Source organism: Colletotrichum graminicola (assembly GCF_000149035.1).
Source record: "Colletotrichum graminicola M1.001 genomic scaffold supercont1.49, whole genome shotgun sequence".
Classification (NCBI taxonomy): domain Eukaryota; kingdom Fungi; phylum Ascomycota; class Sordariomycetes; order Glomerellales; family Glomerellaceae; genus Colletotrichum; species Colletotrichum graminicola.
This window is the reverse complement of record NW_007361053.1, coordinates 279,419-307,040: the sequence shown is the minus strand read 5'-3', so window position 1 is coordinate 307,040 and position 27,622 is coordinate 279,419. Positions and strand designations below refer to the sequence as shown.

Genomic DNA, 27,622 nt, shown 5'->3' with positions numbered 1-27,622 from the left:
CAGCAGTACAATGAAAGGGAAGAACAAACAAGATGGAGCAGAAAAGAGGGCGACGATGTCGACGAAGGTGACGTTAGAGTCGCAAGAAACTTCCCTAGCCCCCCCCCCCCTATACAGTATGCCGCAACGGGAGATAGGCGATGATGGGAAAGTCGCTGCACTCACCATTGTGAATCAGACTCAGGTGGGGTGGCCCATTCGACGTGTGCCAAACGGCCGAACTCCTGTAACACGACCGGGAATCGTACAAGAAATCTGGGCGAATAAAGCCGAAGGCAGACCGGTAGTACTTAATGGTTACGCCGCCGAGAGACGTGTATGAGATTCTCGTTCTCTGTTTTATTACTCTCGGAATGGCGGAAGACCGTTTCTGTTCGTGTGATGGCGCTGCTGCTGTTGCTGCTGCCAGCAATGTCACTACGTCTTGCACGGGGGTACTACGGAATGGCCAGTGGTGTGCGGTCCGAAAAAGTCCGCAGTAGAGAGCTTCGGAAGCGGATACGACAATAGTCCGTGGACAGCGTGTTGATCAGTATAGATGGATGGATGTAAATGCCGAAGGGGTTGAGGACGCAGAGGGGGTAGAAGTGATGTTATGTTATGGATGTTGGGCAGAAGATCAATAAGGGCCTGTAAGGACGGGTCTAGGCTGTGAAGATAAGCTTCAGGCAGTGCGTACGAGATTGGATCGAGCAAGAGGCAGCCAGGCCGAGGCAGCGGTATGATCCATGTAGCCCAAGAAGAGGTGATAACCGAATCGGTAAAGGTCCCCCCGATGACTGCGACATCATGTACCATCGAGTCGCCGCCTATATGGTTGGTTACATGCTATTTTATTTGTTAAGCAATGCCACCACAGTCATAAGCAGACTATTTCCTCACATGTGTATTGTATGGATGGCAGCACGAGCCCACCACCCCCTTCATCCACCAACTTCAACTCCTCCCACAGCTGTCTTGCAAACTTCTGCAGCGGGGGGGCTACCATGTCGAAAGCCGCAAACTACCTAGTGACCAAGCTAGCGTGTGCAGATGGATGTTCACTAATCGGCGGCTGTGACGCCAGCCTGTGCGTTCCAAAGGTAGAGCAGGATAAAAGAGGCTGACTAGGAGGGAGGGTGTGGGAAACGGGAAAGGACTCAAGACTCATTGGACGCGCAGAGACGGATCACCCTGACAAGTGTCGAGCTACCTAGTTTACTATGAGTCCTGAAGGTTGCGCGTGCGTACAACTACTACCTATGTACGGATACACCGATACACACACCAACTACGCTGGTACCGCCCTTCCCCGTGCTCCAGCCCAGCGGTATTCCTGGCTTGCAACACTGCTTTTCCCCTGAAACGTCGCAGACGGCGGTGCAGTCAATACCGATATGTGGGCACACGCATTAGCGGGAGCAGGGTAAAGGAGGCCTGTTTGAAAGTTTTCATATACCTTCGCACGGACGTCATGTCAAGCAAAGGGGGGGGGGGGTTAGGAGGAGAAGGCTGTCTTGAACTCCTGAGCTATAGCTATACCTAGTAGAGGAGGGGGATCGGATAGACTGGCTAGTGTTGGGCATCGAGCCAAATGTTTGTCTGCGAAATTTCCCTTCCAGCTTCGCCCTTGACCATCTTTGCCTGCGTGGTGCTGATTTCGCAACAACAGACGATCCTTGACAGGGTGCGAAATTGGTCTTTGAATAGCATATCACACACAAGTGAAATGTAGTCGCGTACAACTCTTGTCGAAGAAGAGTCGGATCCCGGGTGTCGCGGTGAGCGAGACGACTTGATGCCGTGTCGTCTCGATCCGCATGCATGGAGGGCACGAACCGCCTGTGCTTACCTTGTGTCTGCACTCTCTTGCCGCTTATGAGGTGCCTCTGATACTCGAACGCGATTCGTGTGTCTTCCCGAATTGCCCACCTTCGGACTTGGACTAGGTACCATGTGCAATGGCAGAATGGACGTGCGATGTAGCAAGCTGAGGATGGCGCTCGGTCAAGCCAGCACCAACCCCGCCCAGCCAGGCCAGTAAGCAAAAAACAAGTGGCATATATAGCACACTCACGGGGGGGTTGTGATCCCTTAATACCGTCCGCCGGGCTAATTCCCCGGAAGCCTCATCCGGTTTGGAAGTGACAGTAATGTGATAGACCAGGGCGCAGTTGAGGGGTGGAGGAGTGGGTGGGAGCAAAGCTCTGGACAAGCGTGGCGGGAGGAGACGCAGCCAGACTGACTTGTCGGTCTGTTTCTCAGTAGGAGAGCTCACCCAGGCTGTTGTGCTGCAGCTATAATCCTAGACGTGCGATCAGCGCAGCAGGCAGTCCAAAGTCTCTTGGGCGAGGTGTTGCTCGGGATCGGCTTGAGTCGAGTGTCTATTCTGCGGAGATCAGGGGAAACAAACATTCCTGCAGGCGCGGCTGCAATTGTCGCACTGGCATTACCTCGTTCGGAGACGCGGAGCAGTGTAAAGCCATATGCCGACAACCGGAAACTGATCTATCTGTCGTATGAAATCGCTCGAGATAATCAACCAGCCACCCTCCTCCACCAGTCACATTGATTAACCAGTCCCGAATTTCTTCCCCTAGCCGTTAAGCTTGTTCTGGTTCAATACATCCGACAAAGGGAGGGCCAGTCAGTTCGTTCACCTATCAAGTGTCCGATAAATATGCATACGTAGCACAATAGGTGACGGGGGTGGTGCTGACTCACTTATGGTTCAATCAAGGGCGCAAAAGAAAACCTACTCAGAGCAGGGCTAATAGACATAAACTTTCCTCAATGGCCTAGAGCTTTTTGGGATGGCTTTGGGATGTTGGTGAATCTGACGGAGAATTTAGCAGAGAGACAACATGAATAATACCAGTATTAACATGCAGCCAGTGTGGTATTCACACGCTTTTTTAGGTAAAGTCGTGCTCGCTATGCGGGAGACTGAGTCGTGTCTTGACCATCTCAGGAGCAATTCGTTTTTCAGAACGAACATACCAGAGAAGAGGTACGGAGTAGATATGACAGACCCCTCCCCTCCCCCCTCCCTCCCCGGGACCTCCTGGCCTTCACCGGTCTACAGTATACGGATATCTCGATCTGCATTGCATTCTGCGCATGCGTATTGACCATGGGGGCCGGGGGTATCACCCCAAAAATAGTCATCCCTGACCTGCCAGATGATTGGTGTAACGCTTGTATATGCTACCTGGCCCCCAAACCAGTCCCTCCCTGATCGCCGCGAGATTGACTGAAATTACCGACACTGGCAACAGTCGGAACAAGCTGCTCACAACCATACTCGCATGGGCACACGTTCAGGCCCTGGGGCCATCAAGAACGGAACATAGACGCTCTCTCCACCAACCCATTAGGATACACAAGTGTACGCAAATGTGCACACGCCACTAGTCGCATTTGGGCTAAGAGAAATTACGGGCATTCCCCGGAAAGCTTCAGGGTTACATTACCGGAGTCGCGGCAAGGTCCTTAGCTGTTCCAGCCTTGGCCAGTACGCGCGCGGTAGCCATGCCGGGGAAAGAGAGGTATGGCAGCCTCATATCATTGACCAACCTCTCCGTGTTGGCTTGGCATCTTTACCCAATGCATGAATGGCGGCAGTTCTTGTGTGCTTGTCGCAAACTCGTGATCCCACATACGTTTCCTGTTGAGCCACCGTCACCGTACCACTTTGCCACTCGAAGCAACCCTGCGACTAAGTTTGCACACCCTGCCATGCCGCGTTTCGCATGCCCGTCGTTATATCACTCGCTCTCTCGGCGAGCAGATGGCCTCACTTGCGATAATGCCAAGCTAATATTCCAATGAGCCAGGCCATATCCTGTCATCACGAGCGGACGACATCCGCGGCTTGGCGTGCTTCGTCTTTCGATTGCCAACTCGTCAACGGAATCCAACCATGAAACGGGCTCGGAAATCCGGGAACGGACACCTTGAGTCTTACTGCTGGCCCATATCACACAAATAGGAGATGAGAGGCACTTCTTTCCAGAACAAGCTTTTGGAATCTCATACCCATTGAGCACCTCACACTGCTGGGATGTCTCTCTGACGTTGCCCGCCTTGCTCATTCTTCGTAACCTCTATCCTACGGGCGGATAAGGATGGGTGGCCAATATCGACTCACGTGCATCTTAGAGCTGTTCCCAAGAGAGTCTAGTAAATATATCCGTACCGATGGACCAAACACCATGTGTGAAAGAAACGCAGGGACCCTATTATCCCCAACGGCAAGCCAGACACACCTCCTTCGACCCCGGATTTTAGGGCGCTTCCTTCAAAACAGCCTATGCAGGGAATTTAGAGAAAGAGACTAACCAGGCTCCAAGTATCAGTATCATCTGTGCATGTGACTCACGCCAAACGCGGTTGCACTTGGCTTTGGCTTTACCATCCAAGCCCCTAGTCTGGCGGACCGTTTCTAAGATAAAGTTGGCAAGCCCGCGAGACTCGACTCGCATTATTGGCATATCACAATAAGATCCTACGACATGGAAGGATTCATGTTCAAAATAAGGTTCAGCTAGTTGCTTTCTGGCCGCTGATCACGTATATATATCCACTTACTTTCTAGGAGCCCATGGCTGGAGCGCCCCTGCGATAGTGAGCAGAGAGTGCTTTAGCAGCCTAACCCTACTTTTCGCCTCTGCCCCCTCTACTACGTCTTGTTCTGATGTTTACAGCCCCCAACCGGCTCAACTGCGAAATACAGGACGACAACATAGCAACATGGATCTCTTGGGCTCTCCTTGATGTGACCTGAACTTCGGTAGCTTCCATGTGTAGCTCCATGTAAAGCAAAGGCTTAGTAGTTTTATATCTAGTTGCTCCGTTTTGGCCAACAAAAAACTGCGACGTCGAGTCGCCAGCGATGGTGCACTGATAACCGTCTCACCGTGATGGTTGTTTAACATGATTAGTGACAAGAGCGTATCACCAGCATTCAGCTACATTCTGGCCCTGCGAAGTTCCACGGAAATCTTGGTATCACCAGCGCAACCAGGGCACCAAGCTATTCCCTTGCTGTCAACCTGTGGATAAGGGGATCGAGATCACAAGAAGGGTTCATGACTCGTTTCCCGGGGCCGCTGGAGACGTCAATCGAGGACCGGAGATGGCCCGTTCTTCCCGTGTCTAATCGGCTCGTGCTTCCCGGGTTTGCGGGACCTCTCCTGAGCGGCTGTTTGGTTCCGGTCACGAACTGATATATGATATATGATATATGAAGCGTTGATTGCTGCCCGAAATCGACGGGGTCGTATTTTGCGGAAGTTCTTTGACCCCGTGCCCGATGCTTAATTATCTCCCGCTCATTTGTCGTCATTCTTTTATATTTAGATTCGGAGGTTTCCCTGGGGCTATGGTACCTTCTTCAGTACGCCGGCTATTCAGCATTTTCTTTTCGATGGAACTCGACTTAGCTAGAGGAATCATGCCGACCGTGACGACGATGTAAACGTCCCTGGTAGATGCACTTGATTGCTCTTGGCCTTTTCAATTTTCAGAAGTACGGCAACTCCTGGAAACAGATAGTTTCACGTCTTTAAGCGGAGTCTATCAACTCAGAACACTCGCTTCGGCCTCCGAATACTAATGTGCGCCCGTTATTCATCTGTGTGACGAGAGAAATCACACGTTCTTCTGTTTGGCTGCACGAGATACCAACTGAGCTTGGTAATGAATGTAGCAAACTTACCGATGGCGGGATGTGCGTGCCATTTGGACACAAGGAGATGGTAGGAACTCGAGTCCGAGTGGCATGCTTTGCTGAAAACAATAGCCAGCTATAACTATATACTGTCTATAGTACCCCTGAAATCATTTGTAGGCAAAAGTTCTCATATAAATAACTGACAATCCACATATCACTTGCCTTTCTAAGACCGCCTGGTGACAGCACTTCCATATTCCCAGTCTCTCCATAATCAAGCCCCGGACTCACTATGTTAATGAATACATTGAGTAGTTATTTCATCCCTAGGTTTCAGATGTCGGCTGCGTCGACGATGAAGAATGGTCATACAAATACATATATATATATATATATATGAGAGTTGATCGACGTATTGGCTTAAGGCCGAGAAAATACAAATGTTAATACTATCAGCGTCAACTTTGTCCAAGCATAAGAGCTTAAGCTGGATGTCACGTTGAAAGCTCTCTCTAGCCTGGCCCTTTCCGACACATGTAGTGAAACCCACTTGAGCCACCAATGGTCCGGAACTGAGACATTTTGCACAATAGAACGCATGTTTTTAACATGAAGTGTAGCTTTTGGTTAACGTTACCCGCTCAAGCAAGCCAGATTTTCTGTCCGTTCTCAACGTTAAGTTCCCCGTCATTCAGTGCCTCCTCACCTTCTCCACAAGCCAGCCGGAATTGAAACCAGTCGTCCCAGTCCACCTGTCGAAACTTTACAGCACCAACCCTCCTCAGAATGTCGCACTCTGTCCGTTGCACTATGATCCCTACTCCAGAATATCTTATAGCCCTAATTTCATATCTCTCATCATCGTCGGGGTCGATATACTCTTGTCCACAGTTGTGTGTAAGAACCCTAGAGACTGCGAGGACAAGGAACTCGCACGGCGCCTCGTCCTTCAAGGGTTTAATATCCGGGTAAGCTTCGATGACCGCTTCCTCCCGAACCCCTTCAATATCAATCACCCAGCGCTTTTCCTCAGGTACGGCTCGAATGGTGCCTTTGCAAATATGTCCACGGACCTCTATCTCGTCAGAAAGCAGCCTCGAGGGTACGTCCGGGTTCCGTCCACTGCCCGCTAAGATAGTACCGGGGATTTTTGCCGGCTTCTTCCAAGCCTTTTCATGGTTTCTATCAACATCACTAAGCCTCTTCGTCATGTACTCAGGCACGTCTCTCCACGAGGAGACGCCCTGTCTTACCATACTCCCCCGAAGCACCTTCTCAAATCGAAAGGCGACTGGCCCACCGTTGTGATCTGTCGCCGCGTAAAACCGGCGTACGCCCGCGGCCCTTGGAGCGATCTGAATCGGCACATCCAAGCAGGTCCACGACCAGGCCGGGAATGACGGCCAATCCATCTTGGGGTATTCGGCCGCGGGGCGCCCAACTACATGCCACGCAAGCTGCTCCTCTAGGCATGTCGACCACAGCCCGTGGGCGTATTCCTCGCCCTCCATGTCGCGCACGAGCTTCGCGATGCCCCACATGGCATCGCCTTTGTCGCGATGGTGGGTGAGCTTGCAGTTGGTATAGGCGCTGACAGCGCTCTCCCAGAACTTCGTGACGGAGCCCTCGGTCGTCTTGACCAGCGACGGCACCGTTATGGCAGCGTCTTGCAGTCGCTGGCGCCAATGTCGGTCCACGGCGGCTTTTATGTCGATGCAAGGCGGGAGGCCGGCGGGAAGTGTTTCGCAGGCGGATATGGTGGCGCAATCCCAGAAAATTTGGCCTTGCCCGAACTGCAGGAGGCGCGGGGAGAGCATTCGCTCTAGTATTGGCTGTTAGCAGGCTGACGGGAGCGATAGTTCAGGACGTGACAACCTTGGAAAACCCAGCCGCGGGTGTACAGGTGGCTGCCGAGCAGATCATTATCCCAGAGGTCGGAGGGAAGGATTCGCCATTTGCGGCGACTAAACATGTGAGAGGAAACATCAGGGCCATATTTGACAGGGAGGACGTCGGAATTCCGTGCCCGAAAAAGCCCGCTTGATGAGTCCTCCGAAACCGCGGCTGCGAGGTTACAGAAGGAGTTGCGGTACACTTTGTGCATGAGTTTTGCCTCGGCCTCCCAATCCTCGTGGCTTGGTTGATCTTGGATGATACAGACGGAGTCGATCCAGATGTATCGTACTCCCAGCTTTCGCGTGACTTCAATCGCTTCCACGAAGTTCTTGTTGCTGCAGATATCGTTCCCATGAGAGAAGTTCTTCCACGGGATGCCGCGGGTAGTGAAGTCGTTGAAATTGCTGTCTGTGAGCCGCACGAACTTCTTATCGCCCCAGCAGTGGCTCAGCGTCATGTATTGTTCCTTTATGTTATCTTCCCGGGTATGGACGACGCGGATGTGCTTTGGCGGCCAGGGGTCACCTTGGACACCGACGTCTAAGACACGGGTTGGCATAAAGTCACGGCTGAAGTGGCGGGGCTTGCATCTAGGGTGGTTCTCTCTGCAATTATTGAGCCACTTCTTCATCTGCGTGAACGATGCCTCGGAGTTTGTCCCTGAACCCAATGTTGTCTCATTAGGAATAGAGCCAAGGTCTAAGATATATGTCAGTACCTTATTACAAGAGCCGTGTTGGGAATTTCACTACCATCTTCTGGGATCAGGTAAAATTGGTGTTCCGGGAGGTCTTCGCTATACTTCTCACCGTGCTGTCGACCGGGAAGCGGGCGGAAGGTGATTGCAACATGGCTCTTGAAATCCGTAGCTTGGAGGGTTTCGCGCATGTTCCATCGATAGAGAGCAGCGGAACTGTCAACAAACCACGGTTGAATATTCTCAACAGACGCAGACAGTCTTTTGCAGATGACGCAGCCTGAATCTGCCGCATCCTTGAACGCGACAGCGCTGACATGATGATAGTCCCAGACCTTCCTTGATTCCAAAACATTTTGTCGGCAAAAGTCGCAGATATTCATGGTGCTACTATCCATGCTATCAAAGAGGATCGTTCTTGGTGAAGTTCAAGACCTTGAACCATGACAATTCTGGGGGATTTAAACGTTCAAATGAGCTTGTGGATAGCCGCGCGGCAAACATCATGCATCGCTACCCTAGGTATAATACCAGGTCCAACGGAAGCGCCGGTGGCTACGGCCAATGACCGGTCAAGTTAGGAATCCACCCCGTCACGATGCTTACTCTGCGAGGGGACAGTCAACTCTCCTTACATTTGCAGCAGGGCTGTGCCTTCAAAGCCTCCATCCAGCCTAGTTAAGTACGGTTTGTTATGTTGTTTGATTGGTAGTAGTGATCCCACCCTGAGAGAATCTCAAACCACTGACTTCCTGGGCGTGGTCCTCATTCTCATGTTTATGTTCGTAACGTAGGCGGTTTTCATGCAGGTAGTTAGTTCGATACTTTCGAAGTATCATTAAGAAATGCCATATTTGGATTGAGGCTGGCAGTCAGGTGCATTATCATACCATGGTCCAAATATCAGTTATGTCAGCTGAATTCTCTTGCTTTTTCTTTTCGCGTAATATAGCCGCTTGATATTCCGGCTTATTCGTTAATGTGCCAAATACTCGTTGTTTCCTTCTTGTCTGAAATTTAATTGCCACGTGCGATCCGAATGCGATAACCTTGGCACTTCAGCTTGGGGAACATAGGGGTACTCGCTAATGTGGTCGGGAAACACATTGCGCCTAAAGTGTGTGCAAATTCACAGCAACCTGAAACTTTGACGGTAATTTTGACTACTGAATTGCTATGAGGGAAAGCACCCGATGGACATGAATATTGACACAGAGACCGGCGTTGGTGGACCAAAGGAGAGACCAGAATATACTCCAGTTACATATCCCGTCTACGATAGTCATCTAGCTGGTGTTCTAGTCCTTCGATCATCTCGCCTTGTACCACTATCTGAGTTCCAGTGTCTTCGATGATGAGCAAGGTTGCAAGGTTAGCACATATCGCCGCGACGGCTCCGAGTGGAATACTAGACTGCGGGTGGTAGGGGTAGATGGGGGAGCTCGCCAAAAGAGTGAGGAAGGCTGTACCGACCAAACAGTTAAACGTTATGGGCCACTTCGTCTTTATGCCTTTGGGAGGGTCTCTCCCGTAGTCGGATCGCTTCAAGACAGCGAGCCACTGCTCCAGCTGAGGTTTTACGATGGCATAGAGACCGCCAAACCCCAAGAGCTGCTGGCTCAATGTCGAGTGAAAGTTGCTGTCGTACATGGGGACCCCTTCTGCGGCCTCGCATAAGAACGTCGCAAGCACTGTGAAAGGAAGAGATAATACCACAAGCCACGTGACCAGCGAAAGACCGAGAATACGCCAAAGTCTGGGTTCTTTATCAGCGGCCATTCGTCTCGCTCGGCTTCTTCCATATTGGAATGGGGGGCTCGGGGGGCTCTTGCGGAGCTTTCGGGGGCGGAGAGGGCGTGTTTGGTTCACTCGGGACCGGCCAGCCGAACTGAACGGCACAGGCTCAACAGCTGATGACATGGAACGGGTTCTTGGAATGCCCATCTCGGGTATGACCAGCTTCTTTGCTACGGATCACATCAGCACAACTTACGCATAGGCATTGGTGTCTCGTCAGAGGCATTTAATGCTTACCTTCTTCCATTTCTAACCGTGACAATGTGTCTCGGCACTCCCGAATCTCTGCGTGGAAGAAATCGAATGTCGATTGCAGGCTGCGTGATAGCCTGTCCATGTACTGAAGATGGACTTCACTTTCGAGTGCGCCGAGCATACTTTTTAAAGATTCCCATCTTCCTTCCGCCTTTTCAAGACGAGCTTGGAACTCTGTTACCTTGCACTGAAGCTGCGCAAGATCCATATCCTGATTCCAAGAACGAAATACACTTTTCCAGCTGTGATTCCTCGGGTATCTGAGGATTGCCATCCTCTCAAGCAGCACTGTCGCGTAATGTGGGGTGTAACCCCAAGAATGTGAGTCGTATCGAGGAAAGCCTTCATCAACACCGGCCAGTTGCATTAGATTTCTTAGGAGGGCGTAAGACCCTACGACAAGTTCGGGCCGGTAAGCAGCTAAGAGGAGGATGGGAGAATCGAGACCCGGGGATGACCAGACATCGCTCCAGTTGTTGACAAGTTTGAGGGCGTAGATTGGGCTGAAATCAAGGTTCCATTGATAATATTGTCGGATGGCCTCCAAGGCCTTGACTCGAAGACCTTCTGTTATAGTTTCCAAGGCTACCTGGTGATCTATGTCCGCGTAAAGAAGGGGGAAATCTAGCTGATTGGCATTGCTATCGATACCGTTGGTGGTCGTGCTAAAGCTTGAGCTAGACTCGTCCCAGCCTCGCAAAATAGGCAGCGGATTTGATATTGACGATACCAATTTTGAACTGCCCAATGCAGCGGCCAGTTACGCAAGACTGGAATGTCATCTTGGCGCTCAATCATATTATATATCTATTTCGTTTTTCCTTCACAAGGCGAACTGGTGCGCCCTTGATGACTGATTGGTTCTACAATGATTTGGTGGCTATTTTGCATGCAGCTAGTGGGAGTAGCTGCGACAGATAAGACTTTCTCTCCAGTGAAAGGCAACGTTTTTCTTTAGTGCCGGCATTCGGCCAGGGTGTGTAGTCTTAGAGTGCATGCCAAAAGCCGATGGTGGAATATGATTCGAAAAGATTGCAAAGCGCCTACAGCCGGCCATCAACTGAGTCTGCCTTACGAGTCCCAGAGGCGCCTCGCAATGGGCGCCTTGCTGCCTGATAGCACGGATTACCGTCTCGAAGACGTGTGGAATGATAAGGCTCCGAGGGACAGCATAGGTATTTGTTGATATACGGTAGGTATGCTTTAGGGGAGGTGGTCACGTGATATTTACGTGACACACCGCCTCCTACAGCAGTATCTACCTCACTACTAGTATACCACCTAAAAGTCTGGATTCACTTTGTAACTAACTAATATAATAAGTAACTATATTCTGTATTACAATTTGTTACGTAATCTATAGGATATCCCTCTTATGTAATTTAACTAATACTAATTAGTGTGTAATTAATTACTAAATTACTACTATAATAAATTAGTAAGGTTTTTTATATAGAGCAGAGAGGATTAGTAGCCTATTAGTATAAATCCTTTATAACTTAACTATTATTATTATTATTATAACTTTCTTTACTTTCTTACTTTATTTTAACTAAATCTATATTAATAATAAGTAAAAAGAAAAAAAGTAAAGAACTACTACTAGTAATAGTAAGGCTGTTAAGTTAATAAATAATAAATATTTATTCCCCTTTATATCTTTTACTATTACTATCCTACTTCCTATAACCTCTCCTTCTTCTACCTGCCTTTATCTACTATATTAATCTAATAACATAAGGTAACTATATTAACTTTAATCTTAATAAGTTAGACCTTTAAAAAGTTAGATTATATATAATATATATAATTACTATATAGTTAGACGCTAACCTTTATAGCTACTGCCTCCTTACTGCCTTCTAGTTAGATTTTATAGATTAGACTACTACTACCTTTAACGCTATAAGTACTAAGGCACTATTAATATTCTATAATTACCTTATTAATAATAAAGTCTTTATTAATCTAGTAAAAAGAAAGATTACACTTAAATTAGTAGACCTTCTTAATACTAATTTCTATATATAGACTAGAGAAGATATTACTTTTACTTACTATAAACAGCCTATCTTTAACTTATAGATAAAGAACCTTAAATTTATTAATAATATTACTAGCTAGTATATTTTACCTAAGGAAAAGTTAATAATTAAATAGGCCTTATCTACTGCTTTTTTAATATTATTATAAATAGTAGCTAATATTACTTTATAGAGATAACTAACTTTATTTACCTTAACTTATTTATTAGTAGTAGATTATTACTAGCTAAAGTAGGAGTAAAAAGGCCTAACTTTACTTTTATAATAAGATAAAATCTACTAAGCACTTACTAACTTAAACCTAGTACTTAAAGGTAATATAGGCACTTTATTTATTAATACCTTATTACGTAACCTAAGAATACCTTACCTTACTTCTTACCTTACTTATTACCTTACTTATTAATCTTATTATAGCTAGTATAGTAAGTAATTAGGTAGTTAGCTTATTATAATAAATAGAATAAATCCTTAGTAGGATATACTATTTAACCTATTAAGTAACTATAAGCCTACTACTAACCTACTACCTTAAAGCACTATATAGAGATTTTAGTTATAAGGCTATAATAAATTATAATAACGTTAGCTACTATATAAGCCTAACTTTATCTCTATTTTTTCCTTATAACCTTACTTATATTAGCTAACTAACCTTATAAAGCTACTAACTAATAAAATAAAATATAGTAGTAAGCTATATAACGTTCTTAATCTAAAGTTAAGTATCTTTTAGGATAATTATAGTAAGGTTAGGATTAAGTAGTACTAGCTTAGCCCTATCTTCTTAATTATACTAAAAAGTAAGGTATCTTAGTTTTATATTAATTATATTTATAGTAATAGTATTTATAATTTTAATAAAATAGTTAACTAAATTTATAACTACTTTAAGATATAAGAATAAATATAGACTTACTTATCTAAATAGTAAGAAATAACACTTCCTTAAGTTATATATAATAATCCTATAATAACTAAGATCTAAGCCCTTAAGGAGCTTATCTTAAAGCTAGCCCTTATCTAATAGGCTTTCCCCTTATTATACTAAAATAATAAGGTGTTAAGAAGTTAGTTACTAAATACCTACTCTAGGGTTCCTAAGTATAACCTTTACTTATACGCTCTAGCTATAATATTAGAAGGAGTATATAGCTAGTTATAGTTATTTATTAGTACTACTATAAGGCGCTCTTACTATAGCTAGTACCTTACTAAATCCTTACCCTTATTACTTAATAATTAATATTAAGTAGACTATACTTACTAAGGCTAAGGCTATTATTAATAGTTTAGTAATAACTATAGTAGTAGTAATTTTTATAATAGTAATAATAATAATAGTAGCTATAATACTAAAAAGTGCTATATTTACTATAAGCCTAGCTACTAGTTAATAAAGTATACTACTAATAAAAAATATAAAGTGTATTAGTAATTTAAAAGTAACTATTATATTAAAGATACCTTACTAACTATATATAACACCTTCCTTACTAGCTATAAAAGCACCTATCTATAAGAAGAAGAAAATAAAAATAATAAGGATCTTTAGTAGTATCTCTAAGGGGGCTACTTTATTATTAGTAATAATAAAAAATAAGATAATAGTGTATTTTACACCTTAACTACGTTCTTTAGAAACACTAAGGTAGATAGTAAGGCACTTACTACTAACCTTACTAACTAGGCTATTTATTACTAATTAATAAAAATTAACCCTAATAGCACCTCTACTAAGTTACTTAGTACCTTTATACTAAATTATTACTTATTAGCTACCTTTTAGGGTATTTTACTAAATATAGGTATAGTAAGTTATTTAACTATAAGCTACTTATAAGCTATTATACTATAGTAAATTTAACTATTTATAACTATTAACACTATAGCTATAGGTAAAGTAAAGATTAGATTTAGTAATAGTAATATTATTACTTTATAAGGCACTATTATAGTAAAGACTTCCTTTAGGTATATTACCTTTTATATAATACCTACTAATACACCTTTCTTACTTTACTTAGCTAATATAGATTAGCTATTAATTTAATTTAATAACCTTATAAATACTCTTTAATAAGGTAAACTTATAGTGCTAGTTATATAAAAATAAGGCTACCTATAGATACTACTTAGCCTACCTAAGTAAAGCCTTATAAGTTATTACCTAACTAACGTTAAGCTATACTGCCTTTATTAATAGTTTAGCTATTTATTAATTTACTAGCTATATAAGATTTTTTATAAGGCTAGCTATAAGGTTAAAATAAAGGTAATTAAACACTTAATAAAGTACTACTATTACTACTAAATCTATAGTAAGACACTTTCTTATTTTTAATTTACTTTATATAATAACTACTTTTTTAATTATAAAATTATTATTAATATAATATACTTTAATAGTAACCTTATACTTTATATAGTTAATACTACTACTACCTTTAATATAGCCTACTTCCTTTATAATATTTTAGTAAAAACTATATAAGAGGTATTACGTTACTACTAGATTAATATCTACTAAGGACCTCTAGATTAAATTATTACTAATATAAAGTAGAACTTTATTTTAACTAAATTTTTATATAAAGCCTATATAATAGGCGTTAAAGTTAAGATTATCTTTATTAAAGTGTATTATAGCGTTAGGAAGGTTAAGAGATACTATACTATACTCTAATAGGTATATAAGATAACCTAAAAGGAATACTTATTTATTAACTATAAAGTAGCACTTTAAAGCGCTACTAAAGTAGTTAATAATACTACTAGCCTAAATAACCTTATACTTACTTTATTAGTATTTAACGCTTACCCCTATATAACTACTAACTTTACCCCTTTACTTAAGATAATCTAATATATAATAGCTATTTATAAGGTAACTAAAGATCTTTATAAATATAATATAATATAGTAAATTAATAAGGCTCTTACTACCTATAATAGCCTAGATACCTCTATAATAAAGGATCTACCTTTAGGTAGTAACGTCTATATCTAATATAAAAAAAGAGGTTAGTCTAGGCTATATAAGTTACTTACTACTTAAGGTAAAGACTTTACTATTAATATTAATAGCCTTTACGTTTTCTAATTTATATTAGTTAAGTTATACTATATAGTAAATAATAAAGAAAAAGGCTTAGCTAAGTAATATTCCCTATTTATTTTAAATAATAATAGTAGTTATAGTAATAAGCCTACTAAAAATACTATTATTATTATAACTAGTTTAAGGTAGTAGCTACATACTAATAATCTTACTATTATATAACCTTAATAAGCTAGAAAAATCCCTATAAGATATACTTTACTATAAGAGACTAATATACTTTATACTACCTTTCTTTTAGTAAAAAAAGAAGCCTATTAAACCCTTATAATCCAACTATATAAAAAAGGCGTTATTATAGCGCCTAGTAAGCTATTTAAGTAATTAGTAACTACTAAGATTAACAGCCTTATTATATAAGGCGTCTTTAAATTTACTATAATTAACTAACTTTAACCTTATAAGTAAATTTTTAAATTATAAATTATAAATAAAGTAAAAGGCACTAATAAGAAGCCTTATAAGAAATTATAACTAGTTATTTAAGGCTATACTAATAATAGTAAAAAGGCTATTCTTACCTAGTTACTTACTATCTAGTAAGCTAGCTAGTAGCTTATCTTTATACTAGCCTTTTTCCTTCTTATTAATAGTAAAATTATTTAGCTATATAATATTATATAGGCCTATATTTAATTTACTTCCTACCTTAACTATATTATTTATACTAAACTTCTAGCCTAAATCTATTATAAGTACCCTAATAATACTATTATAAAGGTTATTAAGCCTCTATATAGGATTACTAAGGTAAGTATATACTAGTAAGCTACTTATAACTATTACTATAAGGAGAATCTCTAGATAGTCTTTACTATATATAACCCCTACCTTCTTTTATTATTTAGTAAAAATTTACACTTTATACTTATTAGTATATAAATAGATAATACTATTAGCCTAATAGACTTTTTATTTTCTAACTAAGAAAATAAAGAACTAACTAAAGTAAAATTTACTATAAAAGATAAGTTATTTCTTACTATTAACTAACTACTTACTTTTAATAGTAGGATTATTATAGTTATATTTACTATAAACACTTTTATTATACTTTACTAAAAAAAGTAAGAAGTAAAGCTATAATTAATTAATATAAAGTTACTTATAGCCTACTAAGATTTTATTTAGTAATAGGCATAAGGAGTATATATTACCTCTATTTACTAGCCTAAAGCATACTATAATCTTTTTATTACAGCCTAATATAAGGAGCTAAATAATAAGGTAATTAAAGACCTTAACTATTAACTATAATAGTAGATAAGCTTACTTAACTATAGTCTATAATTTATTCCCTTAGATCTTATATTAGCTAAGCTATTTATATTTATAAATAGATTATTTACTAATAATTATAATATAACTTTATAGTTAGAATTTATTATCCTTCTTATAAATAAAAAAATTAATAATAACTAAGCTAAGTTTTCTTTTTATAGTAACGTCTTTTATTTCTTATTTATAAAGTCTAAATAAGTTACTTAAAGCGTTTTTATATCTAAAGTATATAAGATAGTTATAAGTATTAATATAGCTTATACCCTCTTTATAACTATTATAATAATTATAAAGAAGCTTAATATCTTATTAATCCTAACTATTATATATATAGACTTATATTTACTTTATAAATATTTAGTTAAGCTAAGAACTATAAAAAAGAAGCGTCTTATAATTAATATTATATTACTAAGATAGTCTTATAAGTAATATAAGCTTTATAAAGTCTAATAAATTACTAGATCTAATAATCTAGCTAATAAATTTATAAAGGTATCTCTAAAGTAAGTACTTAAGGGCTTAGTTATAAATAATAAAGCTAAAATATATATAAAGGGTTAGGTTATATAGGCGTAATAAATTATAATAAGTATATAGTAAAAAATAAATTATAAGTTATATAACTAACTAGACTATAATAGTAGTAGTTAAATCTAACTAATATAAAAATACGCTTTTAATAGCTATAGCTAAAAAAAAACACTCCTAAATAAGTTAGTATAAGCCTATACTATCTATAAGAAAAATAGAGGATATAGGAATATATAGTATATAACTATAAAAAGTATAATACTTTTAAAGTTTTAATTTTTATTACGTTTTTAGGCCTTTTAAAGGTAATTTAGATAGCTAGGGTACTAGTAACTTTTACTATAAAAAAAAGTTACTAGTGTTAGTATACAGTAGGTATACTTTAGGGGAGGTAGTTACGTAATATTTATATAACATACTACCTCTTATAGTAGTATCTACCTTACTACTAGTATACTACCTAAAAGTCTAGATTTACTTTATAACTAACTAATATAATAAGTAACTACATTCTATATTACAATTTATTACGTGATCTATAGGATATCCCTCTTACGTGATTTGACCAACAGTATTTAATGAGAAAAGTTTAGATGAGTGAAGAATGTTTGACGTGGTGGAGGCAACATGTCACGAGATATGTAAGCGTTAGTTACTGCCCCGTAACTAACAGCGTCGTTTTTGGTTACGTGACACGACATGCGTCAGCTTGCTGGTCGAAGTGAACACGTGCAATTACTTAGACTAGCAGAGGGGGGGGGGAACACTGGATGCCCAAGTCGAGCCCTTCGGATATATGTCAAAGTTGACTGAAAGCAAATATGGCTTGTTGTTCGGGGTCTGGGCCGGCAAACCTTTTAGGAACCAAAGTTTTTGTCCACCGGGACTGGCCGATACAGCCAGAAACACGGTCTACGGAACCGGCATAATCTCGCAGTGATGAGTTTCATGCGGCAGCTGGTGAGTTAGGAAATGACAGCAAACTCGAGCGCGCCCGTTCAGAATGTGATTGGTAATGTGCGGTAATGGACTACGCGACCAACGAATTTACGAGTTTCCGACTTCCGGCATAATACAGTGGACGCCGGGCTTAGCCCCCCCGCCTTACAGTCGGAAGTCGCCCGACAAAGTGACGGAGAAAGGAAGAAAACGTGCCACTTGATTGTGGGCTTGGATGGCGTGAGACGGGAACAGAGGGCCAGATTGGCTGCGGGGGAAAGCCTGTTCCTGCAAGCCCTTTATCGGAACCCCGTTCCCAGGCGTGATGCGGGGGTATCGAGCGCGGTATCACCATCTCAGGGCGATATGGCGTCACGCCGGGTTCGGCTCCGATCCTCACACGTCAGCGCAGCGTTATCTATCTTCAAGTCGGGAGGAGGGAACCGCAAGTGGCCAACGCCGGAGGGCAGGCCTTTTCATAAATGCGTGGGGGGGTGCGCCGTCCATGCAGACGTGTTCTGCAGACGCCAGGCCCTGTATTAATGCTCTGCAAAGACGACAAGCCTCGAGATTGACATTCAGCAAGCCGGAATAATGGGGAAGAGCCCGCAGCAACAGCTCCAAGTCGCCATCATCGGCGCCGGCATTGCAGGCCTCACGGCGGCGATCGCGCTGAAGGACCACCCGGGCATCAATGTCCGGATTTACGACAAGGCAAAGGAGCTACGAGAAGTCGGCGCGTCGATTGCGCTCGGACCGAACGGTCTCCGGACGTTGGAGAAACTGGGAATTCACAATGCGCTCGACGATTCCATCGCGTTCCGCAACAAGTCGGGGTATCCCATGATCTATCGGTAAGGGTGTTTCCCGGGGCCGCGGCGGGGCATGGCAGTTCCGGTCGCTGATGTCGTGAAACAGGCATGCCGTCACAGGCGAGATGGTCTCGGTTGACGAGCATCGTGGCGACGTGGACGCGCGCCACAAGACGGCGCGCTTCTATCGGCCGCATCTGCAGCAGGCCCTCCTCGAGCACGTCGACGCCAGCCAGATCCACCTCGGCAAGGCCTTTGAGACCATCAGCAACGACGAAACGACGGGAAGGCTGAAGATCGGCTTCACGGACGGCACCGGCATCACGGCGGACTTGCTCCTCGGCGCGGACGGCATCCACTCGGGGGTACGGAGCTTCTACGTGCCGTCGTCCCGGTCCAAGTGGACGGGCTGGACGGCGTTCCGGGCGGTGTACCCCGTCTCGCACGTGGCGCACATCCCCGACCTGCCGGAGGAAGCGGAGCACTGGTGGGGGACGGATCGGACGTGGTTCATGTCGAAGCTGGGCAAGGGCCTCTTCTGCATCGTCGCCTCGCACCAGAGCGACCCGGACGCGGCGGACGCGCCGTACAAGGAGACGGTGTGGAACACGGACGGCGACGTCGGGCTGATCAAGGAGCACTACAAGGGCTGGCACCGGCTGGTGCGCGACATCATCGACGCGACGCCGGCGGACTCTGTGAAGGTGTACCCGAACGCGTCAGCGCACGGGCTGGAGAGCTGGGTGATGGGCGGAGGGCGGGTAACATTCGCGGGCGACGCGGCGCATGCGCACGGCGGAGCGTTCGCGGCGGGCGGCAGCCTGGCCATCGACGACGCGTGGGCGTTTGCCTCGGCGGTCCGGCACGTCTACCCGGCGTCGGCGACGGAGGTGCCGGCGGCGGGGGAGATTGCGAGGGCGCTTAGGCTGTACCAGAAGACGAGGAAGGCGCACACGGACCGGGTGCTGGAGACGGTGCACTCGACCAACAGGAGCAAGGTGGCGAGGCTGGGCGTGGACGAGACGGACGAGGGCCTGCGGGCGAGGATGAAGAACCGCGTCGAGCCGGTCTGGATCCACGAGCACGACGTCGAGGCGGTCTTCAGGCAGGTCCTGGCAGACGAGGCCGACGCGAACGAGGGGTCCAGAAAGGTGGCGGCGGCAGCACAGGTGGCGGAGGTGCAGATAGAGAGCCGTCTTTGAAGGGCCGTCACGGACTGCGATGCCTCGCACCGGGAAGGAAATATAATGCTGATGTGCTTACAAGATACCTATACCCTCGGCTCTCTCTCTCTCTGTCAGGACATGCCGAGTTGTAAGGCGTCGGTCAACACACACCCGTATATGTCTGTGTCCGTAAGGGGATTTGCTACTTGGGCTATATGCCACCAGATGAGAACAAAACGCCGCCTTCTGCCTTTCAGCTTAGCTTCGGGAATAGTGATAGTAGCTCGCTCCTCTTATTAGAGACACTGCATGCCCAACTTACTTCTCCTTGTTCATCCATTTATCTTATGTCATCGATACTTGTATTATGTCATCCATACCTGTATTATGTAATTCACTGAGCATTCCTGACCGTTGCTGCACGCACTTCGGAGTACTCCGCACTATTGAGGGAGGCGCGCCTTGTCCCGTACCTGTCGCGGGTGGTTCCACATCTAGGCCCATGATTGGCCAATGGACCCACCGTCCCCTCTCGCTTAACGATGCGGGCTATCTGCGGCTGCCCTGGCATCTTTGCTCTCTGGCCAATGAATGAGCTTGCCAAGGACCCGCTTGCTCCCTGGCAGGCTGTTCCTTCCCTTCAGCTATGTGACGGCTACCCCCCTTTACCTTAGGTGGGTGAAGGGTAGGTACGGCAAGTCACTCTGTATCTACCCCTCCGCGATTTTGCGCTGCGTTGCGATAGATGACAATCTCCTCCTCCCAACGGCCGCAGCCACAGCCTCGCCTCGCCTCTCCTTTCCCCTACAAGGGCTAATGCGCAAACAACTCGAATGAGAAGACAATGCTCCGTCTCTCTATTTATTCTCCCTCGTCCTGAAACGGCTGCATGTTCATCTTTGCCCCTCCTGTTGCGCCAACCCACGAAGCAGCTTATTCGACCTCTCTGTTTCCGACGTCCAACATCAATATGGCATGACCTTTGCCTCAACTTTTGACTTGGTGCCTCGATAATTGGCATTCAACACGGCCAGGCTTGGCAAAAGAGCTCGCTGTATCGCATACTGGCTCCGCCTCGAGTTGCGAGTGCTCCCTCGACCTAATGCATGTGCCTTTTGACTCTCATCGAATCCGGAGCCCTTAGCTACTCGGCCCAGCCATGGCAACGCAAACAAGGACTGCCCAGTCAGCCCCCAAAACGCCAAAGAAATCCACCCAGAGCGACCCGGTGCACCACATCATTGACAAGCTCAACCGCGACTATAATCTCTCTGTCGAATTGCCGGATGTTACACTTACTCCCTCATCAACCCGGGCACGCGCCCAGCAGGATGCTGCATTCGCCCGCAGCGAGGAAATAGTCCGCCAAATCCGTTATCATTGCTTTCAGACCTCTCTCATAGACAGGATCTTGCAAAACTTTCACATGGAAGCTCGTGCCGCTAGCCAACAATGGATCCGCCCATCTGACGACTACGAGTCTCTCTCGGATCCCGGAGCATCCCCCAAAGCCGAGTCTCCAGGACAAGTTCTCGGGCTCCAAGAGATACTAATCAGTATCCTGAGAAAGGCTCGGCCCAAACAGCTGGAATCCACCACTTCCACTCGCTCCCACACGAGTCCGGCGGCCTTTCCAGCCGTTGAAGTTCCCAAGTCTAAGAGAAGATCCGAAGCGGACAACAAGGCAATTTCGCCAAAGAAGGCCAAGTCCAGTCTGTCAGGAGGCGAGAAAGAGGCCGAAGGAGTGATCAACACCCTCGACAATGTTCCCAGCCGCTCTCGATCGCCCAATCCCGACTTCTCCTCGGCAGCAAGGTTCAGCAAGCGCGTTCAATGGTCTTCCAGGCCCAGCAATGCGTCTTTTTCACGTGATAGCGTCTACGCAAACACTTCCTTCTCGACATCTGCAAATACCAGCCGGACCTCTATTTTCTCCGCGGCGAACGATAGCTTTCCGGGTACTCAAGAGACAACACCCACCCCGGTCGGACCGTCCTCGTCGGACTCGCAAGATCTATTCCCGGCAAGTTCCGGCCATCTTGATGCGCTTAACGTCTCATTCTCCGAGCACGATCCGGGAGCCTCATCGAATGTTGCTACGAAACCTACCGAAGCTGAACCTGCTCCGTTGGTCAAGTCGCGTAACGCGGCAGTCCGCTCGAACATCTCAGGTTTTGGCCATCCCACTCTCCGTGAGGCTCTGTCTGCCCCTCCCAAGAGATCTGAACCAGTGGATCTCTTGTCTAGACTTGAAGCTTCCTGGCGTAAGTCTTTGTCACGTCAATGCTCTGGGTTCAACCTCTATTGCCAAGGGCGGTGCTCAATGATTCCAAAGCTGACTGGATAACAGCCAGGTTCCCCTGCTGGCTGAATCGTGCCCCTTTCGCGGTTGCCTGGGAAGTCACCCGTATCGCAGTTCATTGCAACGTCGACTTGGGGGACGTCCACATGACATATGACGAATCATGGACCGACCAAAAACAGCTCCGGAAGTCTCTCTTCGCCCACCCCCTTTTCGCTGGCAAGACATTCCCAGAACAAGCTTGCGCGGATGCCTGGAAGGCAGCAATGTCCGGCTTCAAAACCGTCCGCGGACAGCATGTGCTATTCTCGGCGACCCTTGTTCAAGCTCCGAAAGAAAAGAAAGGCCAGGTATTCACATTATCCATGATGCCAATCTCGCTCGATCAAGGTTGCCGCCTTCATCGTCGTTTTGGCTCAGACCGCTTTCTAGAACTCCTGGTTCCAGCTTCCAATTCCTGGATCGCACCCCTCAACAACCCTCAGGCCTCACAGGAGGTTACCCGCTGGCTGTCTGCAAAGCCCCATTACTTTGCGGGTAGACATTGGCGGGCGTTCTTCTCGAGAGATGGTGGCTATAAAAAGCCACAGAAGAATCTTTACCTTGGACCGGAGCCTCGACCCGTTTTCCGAGAGCGGATCAGTCTCTTTGCTGAGAATGGAAACAACTTTCACACCGTCCATATCCCCCCTGGCGGGACATCGCTCAAGGACGACACGCCCGAATTGAGAATGAAGCTATCTATCTATCGCATGCTTGATTGGCTCCTACAGTTCGACAGGAATCAAGAACAGCCGTACCTGAAGCTCTTCTCCCGTATACAGCTTGGTAAGAAACCGGTAAACCAAGAAACTGGTAAACACCGAAACTTGTTTCACAATGCTGATGCCACCTCTAGGCCTGAGCAAAACAACACCAATAATCGTTCTTGGTCGCGATCAGATACGAATCCAAGACCAGGACATGTGCTCCCCAATTGGAAAGGTCATGAATGACGGTATTGGGCGTATGTCGCGTTCCTTGGCACGCAAGACGCGAGACGTTCTTGGTCTCAGTGATATTCCCTCTGCCATACAAGGTCGTATCGGTCCTGCAAAGGGCATGTGGCTCATCGATATCGCCGACGACAAAGGCGACCTCTGGTTGGAACTTTGGCCATCTCAGCGGAAGTGGAACTGTGACTTTGGTGACCCAGAGCACCGCACCCTTGAAGTACGTGCCCATGCCAAGGATCCCGGGTCTGCCTGTCTCAACATCCAGTTTCTCCCGGTCCTTGAAGATCGTGCCATCAACAAAGAAGCGATGCGTGAGGTCATTGGCAAAAGCCTTGTCGACGAGCTCAACCGCCAGCTCGAGGAACAGAAGGATGCCATGAAATACCCTCTGCAGTTTCGGCAATGGATCAGCCAAACATCCTCTACGCGGACGCAGCGACTTGCACACGGCCATGTGCCTTATATGGGTGGTCTTCCCGAATCGAACGAGGAGATCATGAACAGTCTCATAGATGCCGGGTTTGACCCTCGGAGGCAGAGGTATCTTCAAGAACTGGCCTGGAATCTCAGGTACAGCCTGTGCGAGAGCCTGAAGAAGAAAATGAGCATCAAGGTATCCAACTCGGCATATCTTTTCATGGTCGTTGACTTCTGGAATGTGCTCGAGGAGGGCGAAGTCCATCTATGCTTTTCTTCCAAATTCCAGACCGACACCTTTTCGGACTCGATCCTCCACGGCTGCGACGTTCTCGTAGCTCGCTCACCTGCACACTTTGTGAGCGATATCCAAAGAGTGAAGGCCGTCTTCAAGCCAGAACTGCATACAATCAAAGATGTCATCGTCTTTTCCGCCAAGGGAAATGTGCCTCTTGCCGACAAACTTTCGGGCGGCGACTACGACGGAGACAAGGCTTGGGTTTGCTGGGAGCCGGCCATCGTGTCAAACTTTAAAAACGCAGACGTGCCGCCGATCCCAGACCTATCAAGCTATCTCAAGAAGGACACAACGGCATTTGCCGACCTTGGACGTGGAGCCAACTCGGATGCAGTCTTGGATATGATCAGCCGCGGCATTGCCTTCAGCATGCGTCCCACCTACTTGGGAAGGGCGACCAAGTTCAAGGAAAGGCTGTGCTATCGCATCAACAGCGTCAACAACGATTACGCGCTTTGGCTGAGTGCTCTCCTCGGAAATCTCGTGGACCAAGCCAAGCAAGGTTTCGAGTTTAGCGAGGATGATTGGTATAGGTTTCGCGACGACCGGCTCGGTGGCCGCAAGTTCAGCCGCCTCGAGGATCCGGCATATTTTTTGGATAGTTGGTCGAGTGGCGGGAAACCCACACACATTATCGACTACCTCAAGTTCTCCGTGGCCAAGCCGACAATCGATGCTGAGCTGGAGAAGTTCCACAAGGCAATGACCTCGAGCTCGGGTCGACGTGAACTGAGATCTTTTACCATGAGGAAGGATAAAGGGGAAGAAGAGACGGCGGAGTTATGGGATCCGGATCTGGCCAAACCACATGAAGTCTTTGAGAAGCTCGCAGTAAAACACCCCGGCCTAAAAAGGGTACTGAAGAACTTGACGGATGATCTGAAGGACGTCAAGGAAAAATGGACCACAGCCGTTGCCTCAACCACGGATAAAGACGACCTTCCGCGTCGTATCGCAGAAGTTTATGAGTCGTGGCGTGCCATTCAGCCGAGACCAGATGGAGTGCTCGATCTGACGATCGAGGCTCTTTTGCTGCAAGACTATCTGTGCGAGGAATTGTCGCAATGGGCTCTGCTACGTGCGAGCATGGCCTTCAAGAAATACTACCAACACAAGCCGAAATTTGTATGGCGTATGGCGGGTATACAGCTCATGTACATCAAGTCGATGAAAACAGCGGGCCACGGCAGTATTCCCGTCGCCGTGACGCCAAGTCTTTATGCTGCCTTGAAGCCAGATAACAAGTACATCACCCAGATAGTCTCGAAGATGAGGGGCGAAGGGTCTGACTATCAGGGGCTTCACGATGATGACGAGAAAAACTGGCAAGATTCGGAGGGCGAAGAGTAACGTCGCCAACATCCTTCACGACGGCGGTCATAAGAAGCACACGGGCTGCCGTGGCCGGTGCTGGTCCGTGTAGACTATCATCATGGCTCTGAGTTCCAGAAACGAAGAGGGGTTTAGAGATACCTAGACGAGGAGGTGGTGATGTTGAATGGGAAAAAGATCGGGTCTGATTTGGAAGCGGATTAGCGGATACCCTCTGTCTCTTGGTTCATTCAGTAATGTTTTAGCAAAGCTACGTCTTTATCCTCCGGAATATGGTCAAAGGGTGAGGTGTCTCTCGCCTTCCTGGTTCTCAACTGACAGGTATACTTTTCCGACTTTTGGTTTGCCTCGACAAGGTGGTTACGGCCCACATATAGATGGTCACGGGACCGAAGTCGTCTACCTTTATGGAAGATTTCCAGCGTCTTGGATCGAGGCAGCCAGGGCCAAACACACCAATAATACCGTCATCTTTCCAAGCTTTGACTCTGCCGTACCGTCGACGGATGTGTGTGACATTGAGGTCCATGTATAAAGACCCGTGGCGGAGCCTTCACCGCATGAACTCCTTTCTCCCCAGACACTCCCTAAGCAAGCCGTAAAAGAAGAGGGGGAAAGAGTGCTGAAAAGAAAGCAAAATGAAGAGCCAGTTGAGAAGCTCCCAGCCAGCCACCCCTCGGCGCCAACATCAACCCCTCGAGTCAACCGCAGGTCCATCCCAGCGCCCCGATCTCCCGTTCCAGAGGACCATTACGATCCGGCGACTGTGTCAAAACCCCTTGCGATGCGACAAGGGGCCGGGGCTGCACTCACACCTGGCCCAGATCCCTCGGTCGGTCGCAGCCGGTCTCGGCGTGACGAAGCAGAAGAGGACGCGGCTCGAGCAGGGCGAGTCGAGGACCCCAAACGACAAAAGGACGAGGGCGGAGCCTGAGCGGCAGCAGCAGGCTCCAGACCTGCCTTTGGAAGAGGGATCCTCTGGCGCTTGTGCCTCCAGAACCGAAGACAGGGACCGCAGGCCCGGAGACAGATTGAGCGTTAGAACCGTGGAAAGAGAAGAGCAGCGTTCTGCGTTAGGAACGAGCTCGGCGAGGCCCGCCGACCGACGGCGCTCAGGATCTGAGCGGCAGCAGGTTCCAGACCAGGCTCTCTATGACTGCCAAATCGAAGAGGCGTTCCGCGGGCTACTTGAAAAGCTCGTTCACTGGGAGATCTCGACACCTGAGGACGTACAGGCCATGAAGGACGAGCTCGACAAGATGGCCATCACGCCCGCTCCCGCTCCTCCGGCCGCCGAGGCCGAAGAAGAGAGATCCTTGGGGCCGGACGCCGTGGGCAACGAGATGCTTCCAGGCACGGAGGGGCTCGAGGAGTCAGATGATCAGGAACAGGAAGCCAATAAGGAGGCCGAGAGCCTGGCTTTCGACGTCGTTTACACGTTGGACGCGGGAGACCCTGGCGACGAGTACGTGGTCTATGAGGTTGAGGGGTGTCTGGGCAAGGCAGGGGAGGATGGCGCGGGCATGTGCCACGTTTCTTACAAGGAGGTCCCGGCGGATATGGATGGCGAGTATGTTCTTCTCTAGAGGCTCTCCCCCGATGGAAGATATAGGCAGGCATACGCGTTAGAGCGGTCGCCCCTGACGAGATCGAAACACCCATGCCCGTGCAGGACGGCTGCTACAAAGGTGTTGCACGGTCTACTATTGCTAGTCAACCATCAGTAGGGTGTAGGCCACCCGCTCCACCACGAGATGGCGGAGCTGGTTTGCTTCATAACCATCTGGCCGAGCTGCTTTTCTGAGAGGTTTTTTGTTCGCGATCGATGGCGGCATCACCACGACCGGATTCCTCAGGGTATCACGATAACCAGGAAGATGCCGCGAGGAGTTCATTCGGGATTTCCCATCTGTTATTTAAATGCTGATTCGAAAGTCATAAAAAGACAAAACCCTATTGTAACCGGATAACTCATGAACTTTAGTACAGGATCCCCAAGGTGTATAGAGACAACCCTGGAGCACCCGGCTTGGCCGTCTCACCGTGGTCGTGATTGGTTTGCTGAATATGACGAGAGCGCGG

General features: G+C 46.3%; 5 protein-coding genes across 5 annotated transcripts; 3 read left to right on the top strand and 2 right to left on the bottom strand.

Annotated features, from left to right (window-relative positions):
* Window positions 1–6,294: 6,294 nt before the first annotated feature.
* GLRG_09530 (heterokaryon incompatibility protein) lies at window positions 6,295–8,629 on the bottom strand (the record flags this gene model as incomplete). Its single annotated transcript, XM_008100215.1, has 3 exons — window positions 6,295–7,475; window positions 7,529–8,248; window positions 8,302–8,629. The coding sequence occupies 3 exons, from the start codon at window positions 8,627–8,629 to the stop codon at window positions 6,295–6,297; spliced, it is 2,229 nt and encodes a 742-aa protein (XP_008098406.1).
* Window positions 8,630–9,506: 877 nt separating this feature from the next.
* GLRG_09529 (uncharacterized protein) lies at window positions 9,507–10,419 on the bottom strand (the record flags this gene model as incomplete). Its single annotated transcript, XM_008100214.1, has 2 exons — window positions 9,507–10,213; window positions 10,281–10,419. 2 exons carry the CDS (start codon window positions 10,417–10,419, stop codon window positions 9,507–9,509), a joined length of 846 nt encoding a protein of 281 aa, XP_008098405.1.
* Window positions 10,420–18,812: 8,393 nt separating this feature from the next.
* Window positions 18,813–20,232, top strand: GLRG_09528 (uncharacterized protein; the record flags this gene model as incomplete). Its single annotated transcript, XM_008100213.1, has 2 exons — window positions 18,813–19,072; window positions 19,137–20,232. The coding sequence occupies 2 exons, from the start codon at window positions 18,813–18,815 to the stop codon at window positions 20,230–20,232; spliced, it is 1,356 nt and encodes a 451-aa protein (XP_008098404.1).
* Window positions 20,233–21,355: 1,123 nt separating this feature from the next.
* GLRG_09527 (RNA-directed RNA polymerase) lies at window positions 21,356–25,558 on the top strand (the record flags this gene model as incomplete). Its single annotated transcript, XM_008100212.1, has 3 exons — window positions 21,356–22,460; window positions 22,547–23,326; window positions 23,397–25,558. The coding sequence occupies 3 exons, from the start codon at window positions 21,356–21,358 to the stop codon at window positions 25,556–25,558; spliced, it is 4,047 nt and encodes a 1,348-aa protein (XP_008098403.1).
* Window positions 25,559–26,178: 620 nt separating this feature from the next.
* On the top strand, window positions 26,179–27,126 carry GLRG_09526 (uncharacterized protein; the record flags this gene model as incomplete). Its single annotated transcript, XM_008100211.1, has 1 exon — window positions 26,179–27,126. The coding sequence occupies one exon, from the start codon at window positions 26,179–26,181 to the stop codon at window positions 27,124–27,126; it is 948 nt and encodes a 315-aa protein (XP_008098402.1).
* Between the last annotated feature and the right edge of the window lie 496 nt (window positions 27,127–27,622).